This window comes from Brienomyrus brachyistius, unplaced genomic scaffold, assembly GCF_023856365.1.
Source record: "Brienomyrus brachyistius isolate T26 unplaced genomic scaffold, BBRACH_0.4 scaffold413, whole genome shotgun sequence".
NCBI classification, from domain to species: domain Eukaryota; kingdom Metazoa; phylum Chordata; class Actinopteri; order Osteoglossiformes; family Mormyridae; genus Brienomyrus; species Brienomyrus brachyistius.
Genome location: NW_026042688.1, coordinates 53,313 through 72,592, shown reverse-complemented (window position 1 = coordinate 72,592; position 19,280 = coordinate 53,313). Strand labels below are relative to the sequence as shown.

The following is a 19,280-nucleotide window of genomic DNA, read 5'->3' as shown; positions in this document are numbered from 1 at the left end:
CTATAGCAAAAACAACATGAGCTAAAACCCACATTCATGCTGTACTCACTCTCTGCCCCAGGCGTGAGGTGAAGTTGTGGAAGATGAGGTGTGGGAAGGCCTCGGACATGGTGCCGATGTCTGGGATGTCGTGTCTCATAACCACGTTGTACAACGTGAAGTAGGCTGTAGGTCCAAATGGCAAGTGGCACACGACCAGGCCGTCTGTGGGTGGGAATACAGGTAATGGTAAACTACTGGACACTTTATTCTAATCCATATTTTTATTATCATTTTAATCTGCCCATTTCTTCCAAAGATTCTTCCAAATATCCATCTGCCACAGCTCCACGGCCGCTAGACCCCACGACCCTGCCCAACACCCAGTCTATGCAAGCATTAAACAGTCCCTCAGACCCAGGGGGACCGACACAATCCTCATAGCCAGCCTTATCAGTGTCAGTGGTTGCACTGAAGTCACCCATGACCAGGGGAGCTACTCCCGTCGAGAGCAGGAAAGTGTCATGCCTGTTCGGTCCGAGCAGACATGAGATGTTCTACTGTGGCTGGAGTGCCAATCCCACCACCAACCCCCAAATTTTCCCCAGCAAGTTGGAGGACTGCGTTCTGTGTCATTTATACACTTCAGCATGTCTCACTATATACCTACCTGGCTGGCCTCGGGTCTCATGTAAAATCACCAGGTCTGTGACCTCAGCCGCACGGCAGGCCTGGACCAATGCTTTCACCTCGTGGTTCCCTCTGTTCATGCGCTGAGCCCCTGGGAAGATGAGCTTCACTTCCTGATAACCACAATGAGGACCAAAGAAGTCAAAAACACAGACTGCAATGCTGGACCTCACTGAAACATGGCTGAAGGATAATTATCAGGTTTTCAGTTAAAATTTACTGCTATGCTCCATGTATGGCACTGTAACAGACCTTGGCGAACATTTTAAGTCTGGAGCTAGGGTCTCTAGATGTCGTCACCATAATTTTTGGGTCTTCGACTCCACCCCATTTATACTCATCATCAGTGTGACTGCTGACACCTGCCAAAAAAAATAATAAATCACACTCATTTCCTGTAGTTACCATCAGAGTGTTGACAGGACATAAACAAAGTCATAAGTTGTGTTCACCTTCTGCTCCCTCATCATCATATTCAAGAAGCTTCTGGAGCTGCAAGGCCTCCTTACGAATCTCTGTCGGGAGGAGACGATTCTCTGGAAGATATATGAAGCCCTTAGTACTGTGGTTATGGGATGTATAGAAAGACTACACAATCATACAGACTTGAGGCAATAAACATAATTGGTGCATTGCATAATTAGGGCTGTTTGATGTGTTTCTACAAAAATCACATTACAACGATCTACACCACAACATGACAGAATTCACAAAAATATAAAATACTTTAGTATCATTCATCTATTCAATGACTTGTCATTAGGGAAGGTGGGCCCCTTGGACCTATCCTAAGCAGTACAGGATGCCAGTCCAAAGCACAGCAGACCTACACAGTCACACACACACACAAAGTACAAACCATCAGTTATTTTAGAGACACTAATTCACCTAAATGCATATCTTTAAACAATGGGAATAAACCAGAATATATGCAGGAAGCCTGGGCAACACTGACATAGCATGCAAACTCCACACACAGCAGGGACAAGACTGCAACCTTCAACCTATTAGTTCTAAAATATCCATAAAGGTGACACTGGGGAGCTTCTTGAGTAATGTTTCGGGGTAGTTGCCAACCAGGTGTGACAAAGGGCAACTCACCTGTTGCCCACTTTCGATTAAAGTTTTTCAAATATTGACCGAGCAACATTGGTCAGGAACACTGCCAGGCAACAGTGCTTAAAGTTACCGTGTATCGTCACGCTTTGCTTTCAACTAGATAATTCTGGAGGGAATGGCTTCTCATAACGTTGTATACTACGGTAAAAATCTAGAAATTAACACGTGCGAGGCTCTTACCGTCTAGGGCAGATTTTAACTTGTGTTTTTTCTCCTCGATGGTGCGCAGCTTGTCCTCCTGAGCCTTCCGGTACAAGTACTCCCTCCTAAGCCTGGCTTCCCGTCGCAGCTAAATAAATACAGAAAGCGAAGATTAGCGACAACAGCTACCAATTTCTAATTGTATTTTTTTGTCCCCGATCACACGCTACAGGTTTCAAGGAGTATATTTCAGTTCCAGTTTTATTTCCATACACATTAGACGATTTGGATGGGTATACTGTACAAAAACCATCAAATTTATCGGCCTTGTTGAGGTAGCTATATGTAGCTATGACACGAAACGAAACGCCGTTATTTCTGACAACCAGGACAATATCATTAAACTTACTGACAGTTAAATGTATATTACAAATTATATTGTTGTGTTTAACATGTTGGATGCAATTTCGCTGCCGTCTCCACTATTTGGAGGATTAATTGCAGAAGCAAGAATAACGTCACGTCATGTTATTAGTATGTTTTTAAAGAAAAACGTCCGACGAACGTCGTATAAGTAGATATACAGAAAATGAAGCAGATCTCTGTATAATTCAGCTTCACAAACAGGCAAGTACTCCTAATTGGATACAGGGTTCTTGTTTTTAATGACCCGAAAGTGAGTTTCAGCTTTCTTCATGGAGTAACTCGGCAAGAAAACGAAATGAAACACAATTTTCAACATATTACTTTAGAACAATTCTACATTTGAACAAACTTACCATAATGTCAGCTCCGTTTTCAGACACCACATGGGTCAATGAAAAAGACGGATTTCTATTCGACCGTATGCGAACCAATAGTTGACATTGTTACTAAGAAATGACCAATGAGTTTTCTCAGTTCTTAAAAGTTTTGTCCTATCCGTGGGAGTTACTGAAAGATTAATATCCGACTTTGAATACTACGGTTTCAAGTAAATAAACAGCTAAATTGATTAAAAAAAGAGAGATTTAAAATTGTAAATTGAAACATGTGGTGACAAAAGTGATAGCTTATAAGACATCATCTGCCGTGACCCGGATTCGAACCGGGGTTGTTGCGGCCACAACGCAAAGTACTAACCACTATACGATCACGGCGAGCCACCCGTTATAAGAAATATCATCCGTGCGTGTTTCTGTGGAGCTTGCATCATCTGCAAGGTTTTTTTTTATGCAAGTCCTATAGTGTTCATAATTTATTATATTACTAATAATTTATTTTCCGGTGCAGAAAGAGAATCCCCCACAGAAATCAATTAGTGGGGGTGGTGAGTGGTTCAGGAGTCTGTCTTTTTGCCTGTGATAAAAATGAACCAGCACCCTCCTACCTAAAAGAACTCATCTCGCCCCGCACCGCACCACGCTCTCTCCGATCCTCCAGCACCGATCGACTGATACCACCATCTCTCACGGCGCAAGGAAGACGTGCATCTAGACTCTTCTCTATTTTGACACCCATTTGGTGGAATGATCTTCCCCTAGATGGCCGAAGAACTGAGCGATGGACTTTCTTCAAACAATGACTAAAAGCCTTCCTCTTTCGGAAGTACTTGGATTAGCACGTCCAGGATTATACTCTTGTTTTAAAAAAACATTACTTGCCAACAGATTTTTTAGAGTGATATTATTATTATTAGTCGGGTTCTATTGAACCAGTATCAGAATGTATTCATTGATGAGACCTCTAAGCACTGATGTAAGGGTGTCTGCTAAATGCCATAAATGTAAACGTAAAATGACTAACGGGATCCTCAAGGGCCAGTTCCAGTTCCTGCATGATCTCTGGGTCACTCCAACAAAGGTGTGTGACATCATCGTGGCAAGTGTTATATTCCATAACATAGCCACAGTAAAAGGAGAGAGATGTCCTTTAGTGTGCTTGTAAGATGATGACCCCCTCCCAAAAGGTTTGTGAAAGACATATTGTTAATATATGCAGATACCTTTTCCCCCCAAAGTGTTATTTTTCACACAGTATGTTGTTGTTTTGTATTTTTTTATTTAAAAAGTAAATAATTTAAGTAACAAATGTTTCAACGCATTGTCAGGTGACAAAGAAAATTGTGTATTTCATTCAGATCATACTGTTAATTTATGCTACAGTATTTCTGTTTCCAAATTAGTCATTTTCTACTGAAAGATGTTTCTCGTCCATTTGTAACTTCATGTGATCGAACTGGGGGTCACATTTATGAATCTGCTTTGCCAGATATAACTTGTACATCTCTGGTACCAGCATCTGAGCATGTTGAACTGTAACATGTAAAATCATATTGACATATTATGGAGTTCCATTCCCTTACAGTGTGATGCTGTTGTGTGGTGGTCATTACATCTTCCTGCACTGGGGGTGTGGACTGCTCTCTGTAGCAATCTCTTGATGAAAGATCAATATCTAAGATTTAGACTTTGACTCTCAGACTACACTGTAATTCAGTTCAATTCAATGTATTTTCATAAAATAGTGTTTCACAGCAGAAGTTGCCCCAATGTGCTTTACATGGGTGTGTTGTGATACATTATAACATCCTTAAGAGAGAACAATACATGAACGGGGTAAAAGAAAGAAAAAGAAATGAAAGAAATCCACATGACAATAGACGAGAGGAACCAGAAACTCCCAAGCAGGGAGAAAAAAAACCTCTGGGGGTCCAGGGTCAGCAGGTTGCCCAACACCCCAGGGCATGCTAACATTACTGAAATAAAGTTTATACCTCGCTTTTAGCAAACAAGCCCACTCTGTGATCAAGGTCAAAGCTGAAGGTGTGTTACATGTTAAGTGGAAGGTAAGCTAAACTGAAACAATAATCGAGATTTAAAGACAGAGACCGATTTGGCATCCCTAACAAAGACTGACGAACCGTTCCGCAAAACTGGGGCCCTGTAGCAGAATGCTGAGATGGAAGAAGTAATACATTTTCCAACATAACAAATTCACAATGAGAGGAGGCCATTCGGCCCATCAAGCTTGCTTTGGGAGAACTCAACTAATAGCTTTATAGGAACCCAAGGGTTTCAGCTTGCACTACACTAACAGGAAGACCATTCTGTCAGGGTCGGTGTCCTCTGATCCCTCCTTCTGTGCTCTTTCCCCTTTGGCAGCAGCAGGCACTGCTGGCCATCCTGCCTTTCCCCATCTCTGTCCTTCATGCTTGTGTGTTTTCTCTGTTCACCAGGCCACCACATAGCTCAATCGGTCGAGCACGTGGCTCAGACTATCATCCCCAGCTGCGCAGAGTAGTATTTTCTTTGTCTTTGCTTCATGTTCCTGATTTTTGTCTTCCCTGTTTGTGCATCGGTTAACCGTACTGCTTGTACTTGTTCCTAGTTTTTTCTTAGTGTAGTCAGCCCTCTTACGTTCCATAGTTTCTTGTCCCATGTATTCTTCATTTATTTCACCTGTTGCTTGTTGTCCCATGCCTTGTTGATTGAATGTTTTTGATGATTCACACCTGCCCTTTGTTAGTTCTCATTACCTGTGTATTTAAATGCCTGCCTTTGTTCACTTCCCCAGTCAGTTAGTGTGTGTTATGATACCGTGTGTTGGAAGTTCTGTCCCCTCGCCTGGTCTGTCTTTTTGTTAATGTGATTCTGTTTAATAAACCCCTTTTGTCTTGGAGTTGTAAGTGAATCGTTACCATTCTTTCCCATCTGAGCCATGCTGTGTTGTAACAGAATGTTTGACTCAACACGACGATCCCTAGGCCCAAAGATAATGATGGCAAAATGAAGCTTTCTGAGGTACTGAAGCTTTTTCCAAGTGTGAAAAATCATTCAGTGCTCGATGCTTTTCTAAATAGTGACACCAGGTGGTCAAATAAGTAAATAGCAGTTCATTTTGACTGAGTGTAGTACATCAGAATATACACAAGTAGGCAAAATATAAGTGGTCTGTAGCGCAAAGGGTTTACGGAAGTCAGGGGCCCTCCTGGATGTATCATTTTCAGTGCATGTACTGTATATAGAGCAGACAGGTGTAGGAGTCATAAGTCATAAACATCCTATTTTATTTTCTTTTACAAGCACAAACATAATATCTGAACTTTGTGTCCATTTTCAAAGTATTAATGGTTCACGTTATATTTCACATTGAGAAAAATCGAATTCCAGCAATTGAACCAGCATAACGTTGTGTTCTTATGCATTACCCATTGGCAAATAGTAATTATACATATCATCGCATAAGGGCAGTTGTGGGCACAGGCATCAGCCAGGGTGGCCACGATGGAGGCGTTGGTATCAAAGAGGTCATCCCGTGTCATCCCGGGCTTCCTGGGCACTCTAGCAGGAATGAGGACAGCTTCACTCCCCTTCAGAGCTTGCGGGAGTTGCTTTGGGCTGGCGTAGCCGGTGGCCTGGGCCCTGGTCTCAATGTGGCAGTCGTCTGGAACTACTCTGAGGGTGTGGACAACATCATAAAGTGAGAGATGGCTGACCAGTGGACTCTTCTTCAGGAGCAGTGAGAGGGGCTAGCTGATGCCCCCGGATGCACCCAACACTGCCACCTTTGTATTGCGAGCAACTTATATACTATGTAAAACGATAACTAGGCATGAAACATCTCCTTGGAGATGGACTGGAACTGAATGGAAGACCGTCACTTTGTGGACGAAAATTTATTTCGGGAGTGAAAGAAATGCATTTTGTACACGTGGCTTTTCTGAACATATAGGCTATTTCCATAGGGTAGCCACAAATGCTACAGTAAACACTGGTTCACTGCTTAAGACTAATGTACCCTGCAGTTTTAATATCAAGTAATAATAATAATAATAATATACAAATAATTGTAATTAAATAATTAATCAAAGACCAAATTAATATCCGTCGCTTAGCTCATATTATAAATAACCTGATATTGCCCTGTGTACGTTGGGCCGAAATTTCTTCCCAGTCCGAGCCCGTGTGCCGTTACAAGTACCTGACGCTAGAATTGAACTCCTAATATATCGGATAACCTGGAACATACAGGTATGTTTTAATTATCATTCCTGTTGGAAGATCGTTTAGGCTATATTTGTGAGCATTCAGATTAATCATTTTCACAGATGAGTAAAAATTAAAATGAAGTGCAACTTACCAGATGGTGTCGGAAAAAAGCGGTGGTTTGGCGCCGTCCTGGTGTAGCCGATTTCGCTCTGCGTTGTGTAGTTTTAGTTGTGCACCAATGACGGGACGACACCAACATATAACTCAAACTGGTGTATTTCTGCACAGAAAACAAATAATACAGACACAGGTCTTGTATCCCTCCTTTCTGTACCTCTCCCCGTCATGGCACGTTTCAAAAAGAGAAGTTATATTACATACCTGCACAGAAAACAAATAATGTTTGTATATGTTTGTATTATATAACCAAAATCCCCCCCCCCCCTACTGTAATCCCCGATAATCCACTCTACAGGCCAGTTAAGTGTGATGTGATCCACAAAGACAGAATCCCATAATTAATCATAGAAAATAATAATGAAATACAAGTCTCAAAGTATATTTTAAACAGTTTTTCAAAACAAATCTAGTGTAACCAAAACACCCTGGTACACTGGCTTCATATCACTGATGACAGCCGGCCTGCAGGGCTGTAGCGCAGGTAGCGGACCAGTGACTTTTTAACAAAATCGTACTGGCAAAATTGTTCAGAATCGCCGAAATTGCGCGGTAGGTGGCACTTGATTGTTTAAGGGCGGTAAGCGAAAACCGACTCGCTGGTGCTAGCCGAGCCCCCGTAGCTAATCCTTGGCGGGATCCCAGAGCGCCTCGTGGTGCGCCTAACCCGTCCGGCTACTGACGCCGGTTTTGTCACTAAAGATTAGGACCGGCGATGTGCAATGGATCTTAACATAAAAATTATGTGTAAATGTAAACAGTGTGATTTGGTTTTTATATTTCATATTTTAAACTTATAAACATCCGTTAATTTTATACTGGATGTTTGTGTGTATGTCCCTTTAAGGAAGTACCAACTGCTGATGCCTTCTGGGCACCTCAGTTTGCCACGTGGACAGCGAGACGGTACGTAGTATTTCGGCGGTCGCGTACAAGAAGTGTTTTTCAGTTATAACGTATAAAATTACGTAGCTTTACTTTTTTACGTTTGTGAATAACTATTCCTGTGTCGTTTCATGTCGTTTTTATTCAAATGCATTTTAATGGATAGGTGACGGGTGGCCTGTACTACGAAGCGGGGTTACTGGCTTATCGGGGTAACCTTGCGAGTAACTTGATGACGTGCGGTGTAATTTAGCGATTAACCCATACTACGAAAGGTGGGTAGGTTTTACTCGATGCGTGCTGCTATGGCAATATACGCTTAGTCTCAAACCTGCTCCGAGCAATTTTTGACCTTGGTTAAGTAGAGGTTTCTGCGTAAGCCAGCCCTATACGTGCACCACGCCTCCAACTACAATTTCTCCGAAGATAAAACGGGGGTATATGGATGATCCGTACGACTTTAGCGCGCTAATCGTGAGGGACTCAATATGTATGAAATATGTATAATATGCATGCAATATATTAATTAATAACTTAGAGAGAATGCTATATAGAGAAAGTTGAAAACCCAAAGGGTGTGCATTGTTCCCCGTTGTCCACTGATCAAAGCACACTTCTCTAGATGTGCCTGTCTTGTCTAGTTTTAAAGTTATTAAACCATTCATGTATTGTTCCATTGCACATTATACGGATACATTCGAACATTCTAAAATTAATTAAAATTCGTACGTAAAGCAATCTGGGAAACGGGGTATCCAACAGTCGCCATGAGCTAATGCTAAACCTCCATGTCAATGTCATTACAGCTGAAATTCTATTATATTCGCTATTAACACGATTTGGCACAGATCACGAAATCGCAAAAATAATCGGTGTGCATCGTTGTCTGTGTACTGGATATCACAATTCTGTCATGACAAACGCCCCATCTTACTTCCTGTAGAATTTATTAAAAACAGAAAACTGAATATCGAACATTATCTCGAGACAGGTGTTTTGAATCATGAAGACCGTTAGGAGATAAAGCGGCAGCGAAAGCTAATTTTAATAAAAATTATTGATCATCCCTTGATAGCCCAATTTAAAGACACCCCCTATAAGTAAAATGTTACGTTAATATACATGTTTAACCGAATTAATAGCAGGAATTACATCTTTGTTGCTGTTTTTCCTCTGCCACAGTGGTTTGCCATCTACTTTAGCCGTGTGCTTGTCCACATCTACTGAACTCCAAGGGGGATCAAAGAATCACTGATGACCTGAGTGAAATGAGGTTTTTTGTCTCAGGACTTTTTGTCTACCACAGGATGACATACATAGAACGTCTCAAACAACCTCAACCGGCTACACCAAAAGTTAGCTAATCGTCATGATTCATTTCCCCTACAGTCTCTTCTAAATACGTCATCAGGTGTTGTGTTAGTTGTATGAATAAATGTCATATTAATCTTGCATTTTACATACCAGATGTACCCAGTGACCAGCCAGACTGCCCAGGAGTGTTTGAAACAACCAGCAAGAGCATGACACACTGAAAAGTCTTTGTTCGCCGATTATCTCACTCATTCTACTGTGATAGCTCAAAATGTGGTGGCGGCAAGTAAGCTGCTGAGCAAGCTGGCAGGTAAATCGGTAAGCATGTTTTATGTTTGTCAGAAGACTTAGAAAAATCAACACAAAATCAAATCCCTCACCACTGAATACTAACCTTAGACTGTTTTTCTTTCAGTGCACAGTCTACGGAAGAGGGAACCAGTCGTGCTGCCTGTAGCACTGCACGGGACGCTGCCTTTGGATCAAATCAACAGTTGGATGTCCAGTCAGTATTTGACAGGTTTCTTCAGACCCACCTGGTGACCCTGGATGTGGACATGCCAGGCAAGAGTGCCCGTTCACAGACATCAGGCCAGTTTCAGTGACAGCTATACGAGTTTGGTTGAAGGCCCAGATGAAACTCTATGTGTAGCGTGTCCTCTGTGAGAATTGTTATTTAGACGTCGACCGATATGGGTTTTTCAATACCTGATGCCGAAATTTAGGAGTCAGGGTCAGGTGATGCCCGGTATATGCTGCTGATTTTTTATGCCCGATAATTGGACGTTTTCCCCCTCTATCTGCATCGTAATATATCACGCTAATAATAACAAACCATACAAAAAAAGTCTCAACTTAGCATTTATTGAATACTAAAACAATAATAAAAATAGCAGGATCAGAATCTTTAAGTACACAATATAGCGGCAAACTCCTCGTTTTTGAGGAAAGGAACATTTGTAAACTACAAAAAAAGGAATGTGTATGTTATCCTCAGTTTTATTCCCACTTCCAGTCCCTGAGTCTTCCTTGCCCCACCCATCCCTCACAGCCATCAGATAGCAAATACTAAAGCAAAAGAATTGCAAGGTTAGCATTTTTATTATAGTGCCTTCACCTCTAATTCATTCTACAATTCCAGTATTCCATGCACATTAAAACAATTACACTCTTAATACATTTTGAAAAAAAAAACACTAGTATTTAAGTGCATCATGGTATGATGAGTAGTGTACAAGGCCCAAAACCTTTCACTAACATGTTGTTTATGTTGTTAGCAAACAGATATCTTACAAGCTAAATTCGCAATTAGAACCTAGCGATCGCATAAAATAAAATACCTTTGGCGTATTACACAGCCTTGTATGCAAGGACAACGTAAACCCTTAGTGATTGTGACGTTGTCGACTGATAAGCCAGTATAAAGCATAGATATGATTAATGAGGAAACTAACTGCGCATAGTCGTGCACTTTTCATAGAGACGTCTGACATATTGTTACGATCTCCGCTCTCAAATGCAAACAAGTTGCACAGAAAGACCATCGTCAGCATCAGCTCAAGTGAATGGTAACCACGCTTTTGAACAAACCGTTTTCTCTGCCATGCATTGTTTTTATCAGCTCTGTGTCTCCTAGGACGGTGCTGTCTGTGATCGGGGCAGAGTAACACAACTCTCACACATGCTACAGTGTTTCAGAGCTGCCTGCTCCACCCCGCACACACAGAGTGAAACTGTCCGACACAAGAAAAAAAACAGAATTGATAACATCGGGCTGATATGGTAATAGCTAAAATTTTAACAAAATGATTTTTAACGATTAAAAAACGTCTGTGAGCCCACCAACAAGCACACCAAACTAACTCTGTCAGAATCAATGATCCTTAACGAGGGCTCAGTGTCATTACGCCAGTTCCCGACAGCATAATTCGCGTTCTCTTTTAAAGCAACATTTCATAGCAAACCAGTTAAATAGGTCTTTGAAAGATTAGAATTTAAGCCTTACCATTTATTCCCAGCACTCTTCCAAAACTTCTGGCTGGGGTCCTGCACAAGGCAGCATGGGTCATGTGTTCTACAGCGACAGTAATACTGGGCTGCCCGCAGACGTGCCTGTCTGTAAATCGGTGTACTACACTCGAATATGGCAGATGCCGATACATAAAAAAAAAGCCAAATATCGGTCAACCTGTATTGTTAACACTAATTAATGTCATATTTACTGAGAAACAATCTGTACATGATTAACATAATCTGTTTAACTGACATAATTTAATTTGTTCTTGATAGCACACTTTGAAAGACAGGAACCCTTTGGATGATCATCTCAGAGTGACATTTTCTGCAGCAAGGATTAACTGTACGCTTGCTTGAACTTCAATTCAGTTCGGTTCTTTAATCAAAAAGTTTTTGTCGGTCTCGACCTGGAGCCGTGGTAGAGACTGTCAGTGTCGTTGCTAAGATAGAATCTGCATACTTTCTATTTTGTTTTAATCCTACCAGCAAACCAGTAGTCAGAATGTTTTCCCGCGTCGCAAGATCAGCTGCAAGCATCACTCATAGCTTGCGCACCTCTTCCCAGAACCATGCCAAGGTAGCAGGTGCGTCCGGGGGCATCGGCCAGCCCCTGAAGAAGAGTCCCCTGGTTAGCCAGCTCTCTCTTTATGATATTGTCCACATCCTATTGGTGTTGCTGCTGATCTAAGTCACATAGAGACCAGGGTCCAGGTCACTGACTACGTCGGCCCATTGGATCCGAGCAACTGGATGCAGCTCTGACGAGGTGAACAGTATTGGGCCACGTACTGTGTTATGTGCAAAACTATCAGATGTATTTCTTCCGTGATCAGACTCATCACCATTCCTTTCCACTCAGAATGTGGAAATAGCCAACGGATAATATGAACGCCCACAAAGGTAGCAGCAGATTCTTCTGCTTTCTTCTGTTCATCTGCTTAATAAGCGTGAGAACCGCATAGTAACCTGTAGGTACAAAAGCTAGTTTGATGATGCTAACATAGCCTGTTTGCTGTGTTATAAGAACTTGCTATATTATAAGATCCATCCATCCATTTTCCAAACCGCGTATCCTACTGGGTCGCGGGGGGTCCGGAGCCTATCCTGGAAGCAATGGGCACGAGGCAGGGATATTATAAGATCCCCCGACATAAAGTTGCTGACTTGAAGCTAAGGAGCTAAGAAAAACAATATGGCCAAAGAAAAATAGTTCGTAAGAGTTTATTTACAGTACATTACAGGACAGTAAAAGTTTACCACAGTCACATCCTGCTCGTTCCCGTCAGTCCGGGAATACGTATAAAGTACAAAAGGAGTCCAGCAAACAGTTTGTGAAGAAAGGACTTTTAGTGCGCCTCCCCTTGACCTGCTGTGTTTGTTGCAAAGTCCTCCCCTTTCCTGATGGAGGCCTTCAGCTCATCCAACGCTTCCACCACCAGTTTGGTCTCCAAGGCGGAGAGCTTGCCAAGGCCCAGATTCCTCTTCACTCCGTGTCTGCCGAGGAGGAGAGGGGTGGAAAAGTATGTGCATTCGCCTTCCTCTGACCTGACGAATGCACATTCGATGACCCCTTCTTTGCCATTCATGGCATCCAGCAAGGACAAGGCGAACCTAGCCCCTGCATATGCCATGGAGAGGGTGGCAGAGCCTGCCCCAGCCTTCGCCTTCACCACCTCAGTGCCTGCGTCTTGGATACGCCCGTGAGGTTAGCCAGGGCATCCGCACTGAACTCCACTTTGGGAGTGCACCGAGATAAGACGGGAATTATCGTCTTGCCCGCATGGCTACCAGCTACGGGAACATTGACGTGAGCAGGATTCAGTCCCGTGAGTTCGGCCACGAAGGTGTTAGCCCTGAGGATGTCTAGAGTCACACCAAAGACCCGCTTAGGGTTGTAACCTCCATGCTTCTTAAGAATCTCTGAAGCTATGGGAACAGTGGAGTTTACTGGGTTGGTGATTAGACAAATCATAGCTTCAGGGCAGTTGCGGGCACAGGCATCAGCCAGGGTGGCCACGATGGAGGGGTTGGTATCAAAGAGGTCATCCCGTGTTATCCCGGGCTTCCTGGGCACTCCAGCAGGAATGAGGACAGCTTCACTCCCCTTCAGAGCTTGCGGGAGTTGCTCTGGGCCGACGTAGCCAGTGATCTGGGCCCTGGTCTGGATGTGGCTACTGCTACTTCCACAACAAACAATTCAGAAAACTCCGGAAATAATAAGTATGCATGTACTGTATATGTTACCCATCACCACGAAATGAGTCTTAAGTCGCACTGGTAGAAATACACCCATAAGACTCATTTCGTGGTGATTAGTCACATATAGAGTAGACAGACGTAGCAGTCATAAGTTATATACATCCTGTTTTATTTTCTTTTACAAGTACAGACATCTGAACTTTCAGTGTCCATTTTCAAAGTATTAATGGTTCACCTTATATTTCACATTCAGAAAAATTCTTACGCATTACTCTTTGGCAAATAGTAACACCAGCACAGAGGATGTTCATAGCTTTGAACCCATGACAAAACAGAAGTCTAGCGATGAGTGTTTAACATCTCCAACCTGAAGAAAAATGTTTTTTTTTGGTACATTTTAAATGTTAGCAGTATCTTTTAAAAGAGTTTAAAAACATCCAAAGCCAGGGGAATTCTTCATCCAAAAGAGGCAGCATTAAAGTGTTGGCGCACTCGCAAAGTCCTCCCCCTTCTTAATGGAGGCCTTCAGCTCATCCAGTGCTTCGGCCACCAGCTTGGTCTCCAAGGCGGAGAGCTTGCCAAGGCCCAGGTTTCTTTCCACTCCGTGTCTGCCGAGGAGGAGAGGGGTGGAAAAGTATGTGCATTCGCCTTCCTCTGACCTGACGAATGCACATTCGATGACCCCTTCTTTGCCATTCATGGCATCCAGCAGGGACACGGCGAACCTAGCCCCTGCATATGCCATGGAGAGGGTGGCAGAGCCTGCCCCAGCCTTCGCCTTCACCACCTCAGTGCCTGCGTCTTGGATACGCCTCGTGAGGTTAGCGAGAGTATCCGCACTAAACTCCATTTTGGGAGTGCACCGAGATATGATGGGAATTATGGTCTTGCCCGCATGGCCACCAACTACAGGGACGTTGACATGAGCAGGATTCAGTCCCGTGAGTTCGGCCACGAAGGTGTTAGCCCTGACGATGTCTAGCGTCGTCACACCAAAGACCCGCTTAGGGTTGTAAACTCCATGCTTCCTAAGAATCTCTGAAGCTATGGGAACAGTGGAGTTTACTGGGTTGGTGATTAGACAAATCATAGCTTCAGGGCAGTTGCGGGCACAGGCATCAGCCAGGGTGGCCACGATGGAGGCGTTGGTACCGAAGAGGTCATCCCGTGTTATCCCGGGCTTCCTGGGCACTCCAGCAGGAATGAGGACAGCTTCACTCCCCTTCAGAGCTTGCGGGAGTTGCTCTGGGCCGACGTAGCCAGTGATCTGGGCCCTGGTCTGGATGTGGCTACTGCTACTTCCACAACAAACAATTCAGAAAACTCCGGAAATAATAAGTATGCATGTACTGTATATGTTACCCATCACCACGAAATGAGTCTTAAGTCGCACTGGTAGAAATACACCCATAAGACTCATTTCGTGGTGATTAGTCACATATAGAGTAGACAGACGTAGCAGTCATAAGTTATATACATCCTGTTTTATTTTCTTTTACAAGTACAGACATCTGAACTTTCAGTGTCCATTTTCAAAGTATTAATGGTTCACCTTATATTTCACATTCAGAAAAATTCTTACGCATTACTCTTTGGCAAATAGTAACACCAGCACAGAGGATGTTCATAGCTTTGAACCCATGACAAAACAGAAGTCTAGCGATGAGTGTTTAACATCTCCAACCTGAAGAAAAATGTTTTTTTTTGGTACATTTTAAATGTTAGCAGTATCTTTTAAAAGAGTTTAAAAACATCCAAAGCCAGGGGAATTCTTCATCCAAAAGAGGCAGCATTAAAGTGTTGGCGCACTCGCAAAGTCCTCCCCCTTCTTAATGGAGGCCTTCAGCTCATCCAGTGCTTCGGCCACCAGCTTGGTCTCCAAGGCGGAGAGCTTGCCAAGGCCCAGGTTTCTTTCCACTCCGTGTCTGCCGAGGAGGAGAGGGGTGGAAAAGTATGTGCATTCGCCTTCCTCTGACCTGACGAATGCACATTCGATGACCCCTTCTTTGCCATTCATGGCATCCAGCAGGGACACGGCGAACCTAGCCCCTGCATATGCCATGGAGAGGGTGGCAGAGCCTGCCCCAGCCTTCGCCTTCACCACCTCAGTGCCTGCGTCTTGGATACGCCTCGTGAGGTTAGCGAGAGTATCCGCACTAAACTCCATTTTGGGAGTGCACCGAGATATGATGGGAATTATGGTCTTGCCCGCATGGCCACCAACTACAGGGACGTTGACATGAGCAGGATTCAGTCCCGTGAGTTCGGCCACGAAGGTGTTAGCCCTGACGATGTCTAGCGTCGTCACACCAAAGACCCGCTTAGGGTTGTAAACTCCATGCTTCCTAAGAATCTCTGAAGCTATGGGAACAGTGGAGTTTACTGGGTTGGTGATTAGACAAATCATAGCTTCAGGGCAGTTGCGGGCACAGCCATCAGCCAGGGTGGCCACGATGGAGGCGTTGGTACCGAAGAGGTCATCCCGTGTCATCCCGGGCTTCCTGGGCACTCCAGCAGGAATGACGACAACTTCACTCCCCTTCAGAGCTTGCGGGAGTTGTTCAGGGCCGACGTAGCCAGTGATCTGGGCCCTGGTCTGGATGTGGCTACTGCTACTTCCACAACAAACAATTCAGAAAACTCCGGAAATAATAAGTATGCATGTACTGTATATGTTACCCATCACCACGAAATGAGTCTTAAGTCGCACTGGTAGAAATACACCCATAAGACTCATTTCGTGGTGATTAGTCACATATAGAGTAGACAGACGTAGCAGTCATAAGTTATATACATCCTGTTTTATTTTCTTTTACAAGTACAGACATCTGAACTTTCAGTGTCCATTTTCAAAGTATTAATGGTTCACCTTATATTTCACATTCAGAAAAGTTCTTACGCATTACTCTTTGGCAAATAGTAACACCAGCACAGAGGATGTTCATAGCTTTGAACCCGTGACAAAACAGAAGTCTAGCGATGAGTGTTTAACATCTCCAACCTGAAGAAAAACGTTTTTTTTGGTACATTTTAAATGTTAGCAGTATCTTTTAAAAGAGTTTAAAAACATCCAAAGCCAGGGGAATTCTTCATCCAAAAGAGGCAGCATTAAAGTGTTGGCGCACTCGCAAAGTCCTCCCCCTTCTTAATGGAGGCCTTCAGCTCATCCAGTGCTTCGGCCACCAGCTTGGTCTCCAAGGCGGAGAGCTTGCCAAGGCCCAGGTTTCTTTCCACTCCGTGTCTGCCGAGGAGGAGAGGGGTGGAAAAGTATGTGCATTCGCCTTCCTCTGACCTGACGAATGCACATTCGATGACCCCTTCTTTGCCATTCATGGCATCCAGCAGGGACACGGCGAACCTAGCCCCTGCATATGCCATGGAGAGGGTGGCAGAGCCTGCCCCAGCCTTCGCCTTCACCACCTCAGTGCCTGCGTCTTGGATACGCCTCGTGAGGTTAGCGAGAGTATCCGCACTAAACTCCATTTTGGGAGTGCACCGAGATATGATGGGAATTATGGTCTTGCCTGCATGGCCACCAACTACAGGGACGTTGACATGAGCAGGATTCAGTCCCGTGAGTTCGGCCACGAAGGTGTTAGCCCTGACGATGTCTAGCGTCGTCACACCAAAGACCCGCTTAGGGTTGTAAACTCCATGCTTCCTAAGAATCTCTGAAGCTATGGGAACAGTGGAGTTTACTGGGTTGGTAATTATACATATCATCGCTTCAGGGCAGTTGCGGGCACAGGCATCAGCCAGGGTGGCCACGATGGAGGCGTTGGTATCAAAGAGGTCATACCGTGCCAGTGACCTGATTCCTGGTCTCGATGTGGCTGAGGTTTGCAGCTACTCCGAGGGTGTGGACAACATCGTTTAGTGAGAGCTGGCTGACCAGTGGACTCTTCTTCAGGAGCAGTGACAGGGGCTGGCTGATGCCCCCAAACGCACCCAACACTGCCACCTTTGTTTTGCTCCCGGCATTGTATTGCAATGCTCGCAGCTGATCTGGCGATGCAAGAGAACATTCTGATGCGAGAGAGTACTGCTTTGCTGGTAATCTGAAAACAAAATGAGAATTCTGTAGACTCTCCCTTAGCAACAGTGAGATTTATTCCCTGGGTTTTAGAGCTTATACACGTAAGCAACTACGTAAATACGCAAACTAGGGATGCAACATCTCCTTCGAAATGGACTGGGACTGGGACTGGAACTGAATGGAAGAACATCATTTTGTGGATGAAATGTGTTTCGGGAGTGAAAGAAATGCATTTTGTGTATGTTGCAGGTGCATGCCTGTGTAGTACCTTCTAATTCCTACACAGTAGGTATACTAACTGAGTAACAAACTGTTAAAAACACAGCTAAATTGTTTACATTTGCAGAGTAATGGTCTTTAGGTCTCCGCTATCCAGATAACATTTGTTCTTTCGTCATACACATCTTCAGTGCTATCGTCACTATTTTAAATTGAGATGGGCATGGTGATTAATCTTCAGAAGTTCAAGAAAATAAAATTGTCAGTAGTTCTAGGTAAGTCATAACTGTTTATTGTATTCTGAATCAGTTCTGCTTCATGTAGACAATTGCCAAATATAGTATATGATTGAGTTGATCTGTTTTTGCTAATATACATCCACTTTTTCAATGGGGAAGTAACTTTAACACTGTTTTGATCCAACTTGCATTCAGGCTGTGGCGTTGAGATGGCCTTGGTTAGCATATAGCAATGCTCATTATACTATATTCTTAAAGCACATTATTGCATCTGTGCTGGCCTTTGATCTGATCTAGTTTATACTATTTGACATCCTGTTTGGTTGTGTGATGATTCCATAGTCAAATTGTTTTGCTAATAAAGGTACTCAAATGGTGAACATACTGTAAATTTGTTTGTTAGCAAAGAATATTGAGTGTATTTTTGGTAGATGTTAAGTGACTAACATGCAAATATAGAAATCTCAGTGTGTGCAGAAGCTTTTGACTGAGAGTGTATTTCATTCCATTGTACATTATTTCATTCATGTGCTTCCAATCAGTCATTGTATAGGAGCAGGCATTTATGACATGCATTTGTACTTATGCTGCACTGCCAGTGCTGCCCCCAACAGGGGTATTGCCCCTGAGCTGACCCTCACAAGCACTATATGGTGCCTCTGTCTTGTGTTTTCACTACATTTGGGTGGGCTTGATTTGCACACATCTAACCACTGCACCACTCATGTACAACATTTACATACTGTAATTATATAGCAATGCAATTATATAGATAAGCAACAATGTAGTAATCTGGAATTTTTGGAAGCAGGGGTATTGGAAATGATGGGACAGGGGGGACCCCCTCTCCCTTCTCTGAAAATTAATTATGAATCTGAGCTTTAGTGAAGCTATTAAGTGTTTTATGAAGACAAAACACATCTAATGTATCCTGTTTTATATAGTTGTGAAATGGCTAATTTTAAATGATGAAATCTTTATCATTCAAAATAATTGTAACATCTTGCTCCCATCCTTTCACAATGTGACTATTGTATATGTGCCCAGTGCGATGTCACAATACACATTGCATTTGCCCCCACCCCACCGCCAAGGCAAATTCTGTTCCCCCAGTGTCACACTCCTGTAGGCACTACTGTAGGCACAAAACACATATTACTTGTGAATAATTTAGCAAGTATTATTAGAAGATAAATCAGTTTTTTGGGTGTGAAAGTATTAGTATTAGAAACTATGACATGAACTCATTTTGGCTGCATTAATGAATCACTTTAATTACTGAGGTGTTTCTCAGTC

The 19,280-nt window shown here is 43.3% G+C and overlaps 1 protein-coding gene, 2 long non-coding RNA genes and 1 other non-coding gene across 15 annotated transcripts in view; 1 reads left to right on the top strand and 3 right to left on the bottom strand.

The window, feature by feature from the left end:
- Positions 1–19,280, bottom strand: part of LOC125729030 (U3 small nucleolar ribonucleoprotein protein IMP4-like) — a 75,466-nt gene that overhangs the window by 2,918 nt on the left and 53,268 nt on the right. For 8 of the 9 annotated variants that reach the window (XM_049005588.1, XM_049005589.1, XM_049005590.1 and 5 more), the window contains exons 2-6: positions 1,969–2,077; positions 1,122–1,205; positions 922–1,031; positions 650–782; positions 50–204 (exon numbers count right to left, since the gene is read on the bottom strand). In XM_049005588.1, the coding sequence (XP_048861545.1) occupies positions 50–204; positions 650–782; positions 922–1,031; positions 1,122–1,205; positions 1,969–2,077 (591 nt within the window). Of the gene's footprint in view, positions 1–49; positions 205–649; positions 783–921; positions 1,032–1,121; positions 1,206–1,968; positions 2,078–2,708; positions 2,850–19,280 lie in introns of those variants that run through there. The other variant, XM_049005587.1, reaches the window with a different exon arrangement.
- On the bottom strand, positions 2,997–3,068 carry trnah-gug (transfer RNA histidin (anticodon GUG)). Its single transcript has one exon. It is a non-coding gene; the product is annotated as a tRNA-His (tRNA).
- On the bottom strand, positions 5,961–9,800 carry LOC125729033 (uncharacterized). Of its 2 annotated transcripts, none has more exons than XR_007389562.1 (3): positions 9,670–9,800; positions 7,051–7,179; positions 5,961–6,365 (listed from the first exon to the last, which is right to left on the bottom strand). It is a non-coding gene; the product is annotated as an uncharacterized LOC125729033 (long non-coding RNA). The 2 variants fall into 2 exon arrangements; XR_007389563.1 differs by having other exon boundaries at positions 7,051–7,233; positions 9,670–9,776.
- Positions 7,859–18,364, top strand: LOC125729032 (uncharacterized). Of its 3 annotated transcripts, XR_007389561.1 has the most exons (5): positions 7,955–7,982; positions 9,144–9,316; positions 9,429–9,593; positions 9,691–14,649; positions 15,967–18,364. It is a non-coding gene; the product is annotated as an uncharacterized LOC125729032 (long non-coding RNA). The 3 variants fall into 3 exon arrangements; XR_007389560.1 differs by lacking the exon at positions 9,144–9,316 and having other exon boundaries at positions 7,859–7,982; XR_007389559.1 differs by lacking the exon at positions 7,955–7,982 and having other exon boundaries at positions 8,254–9,316.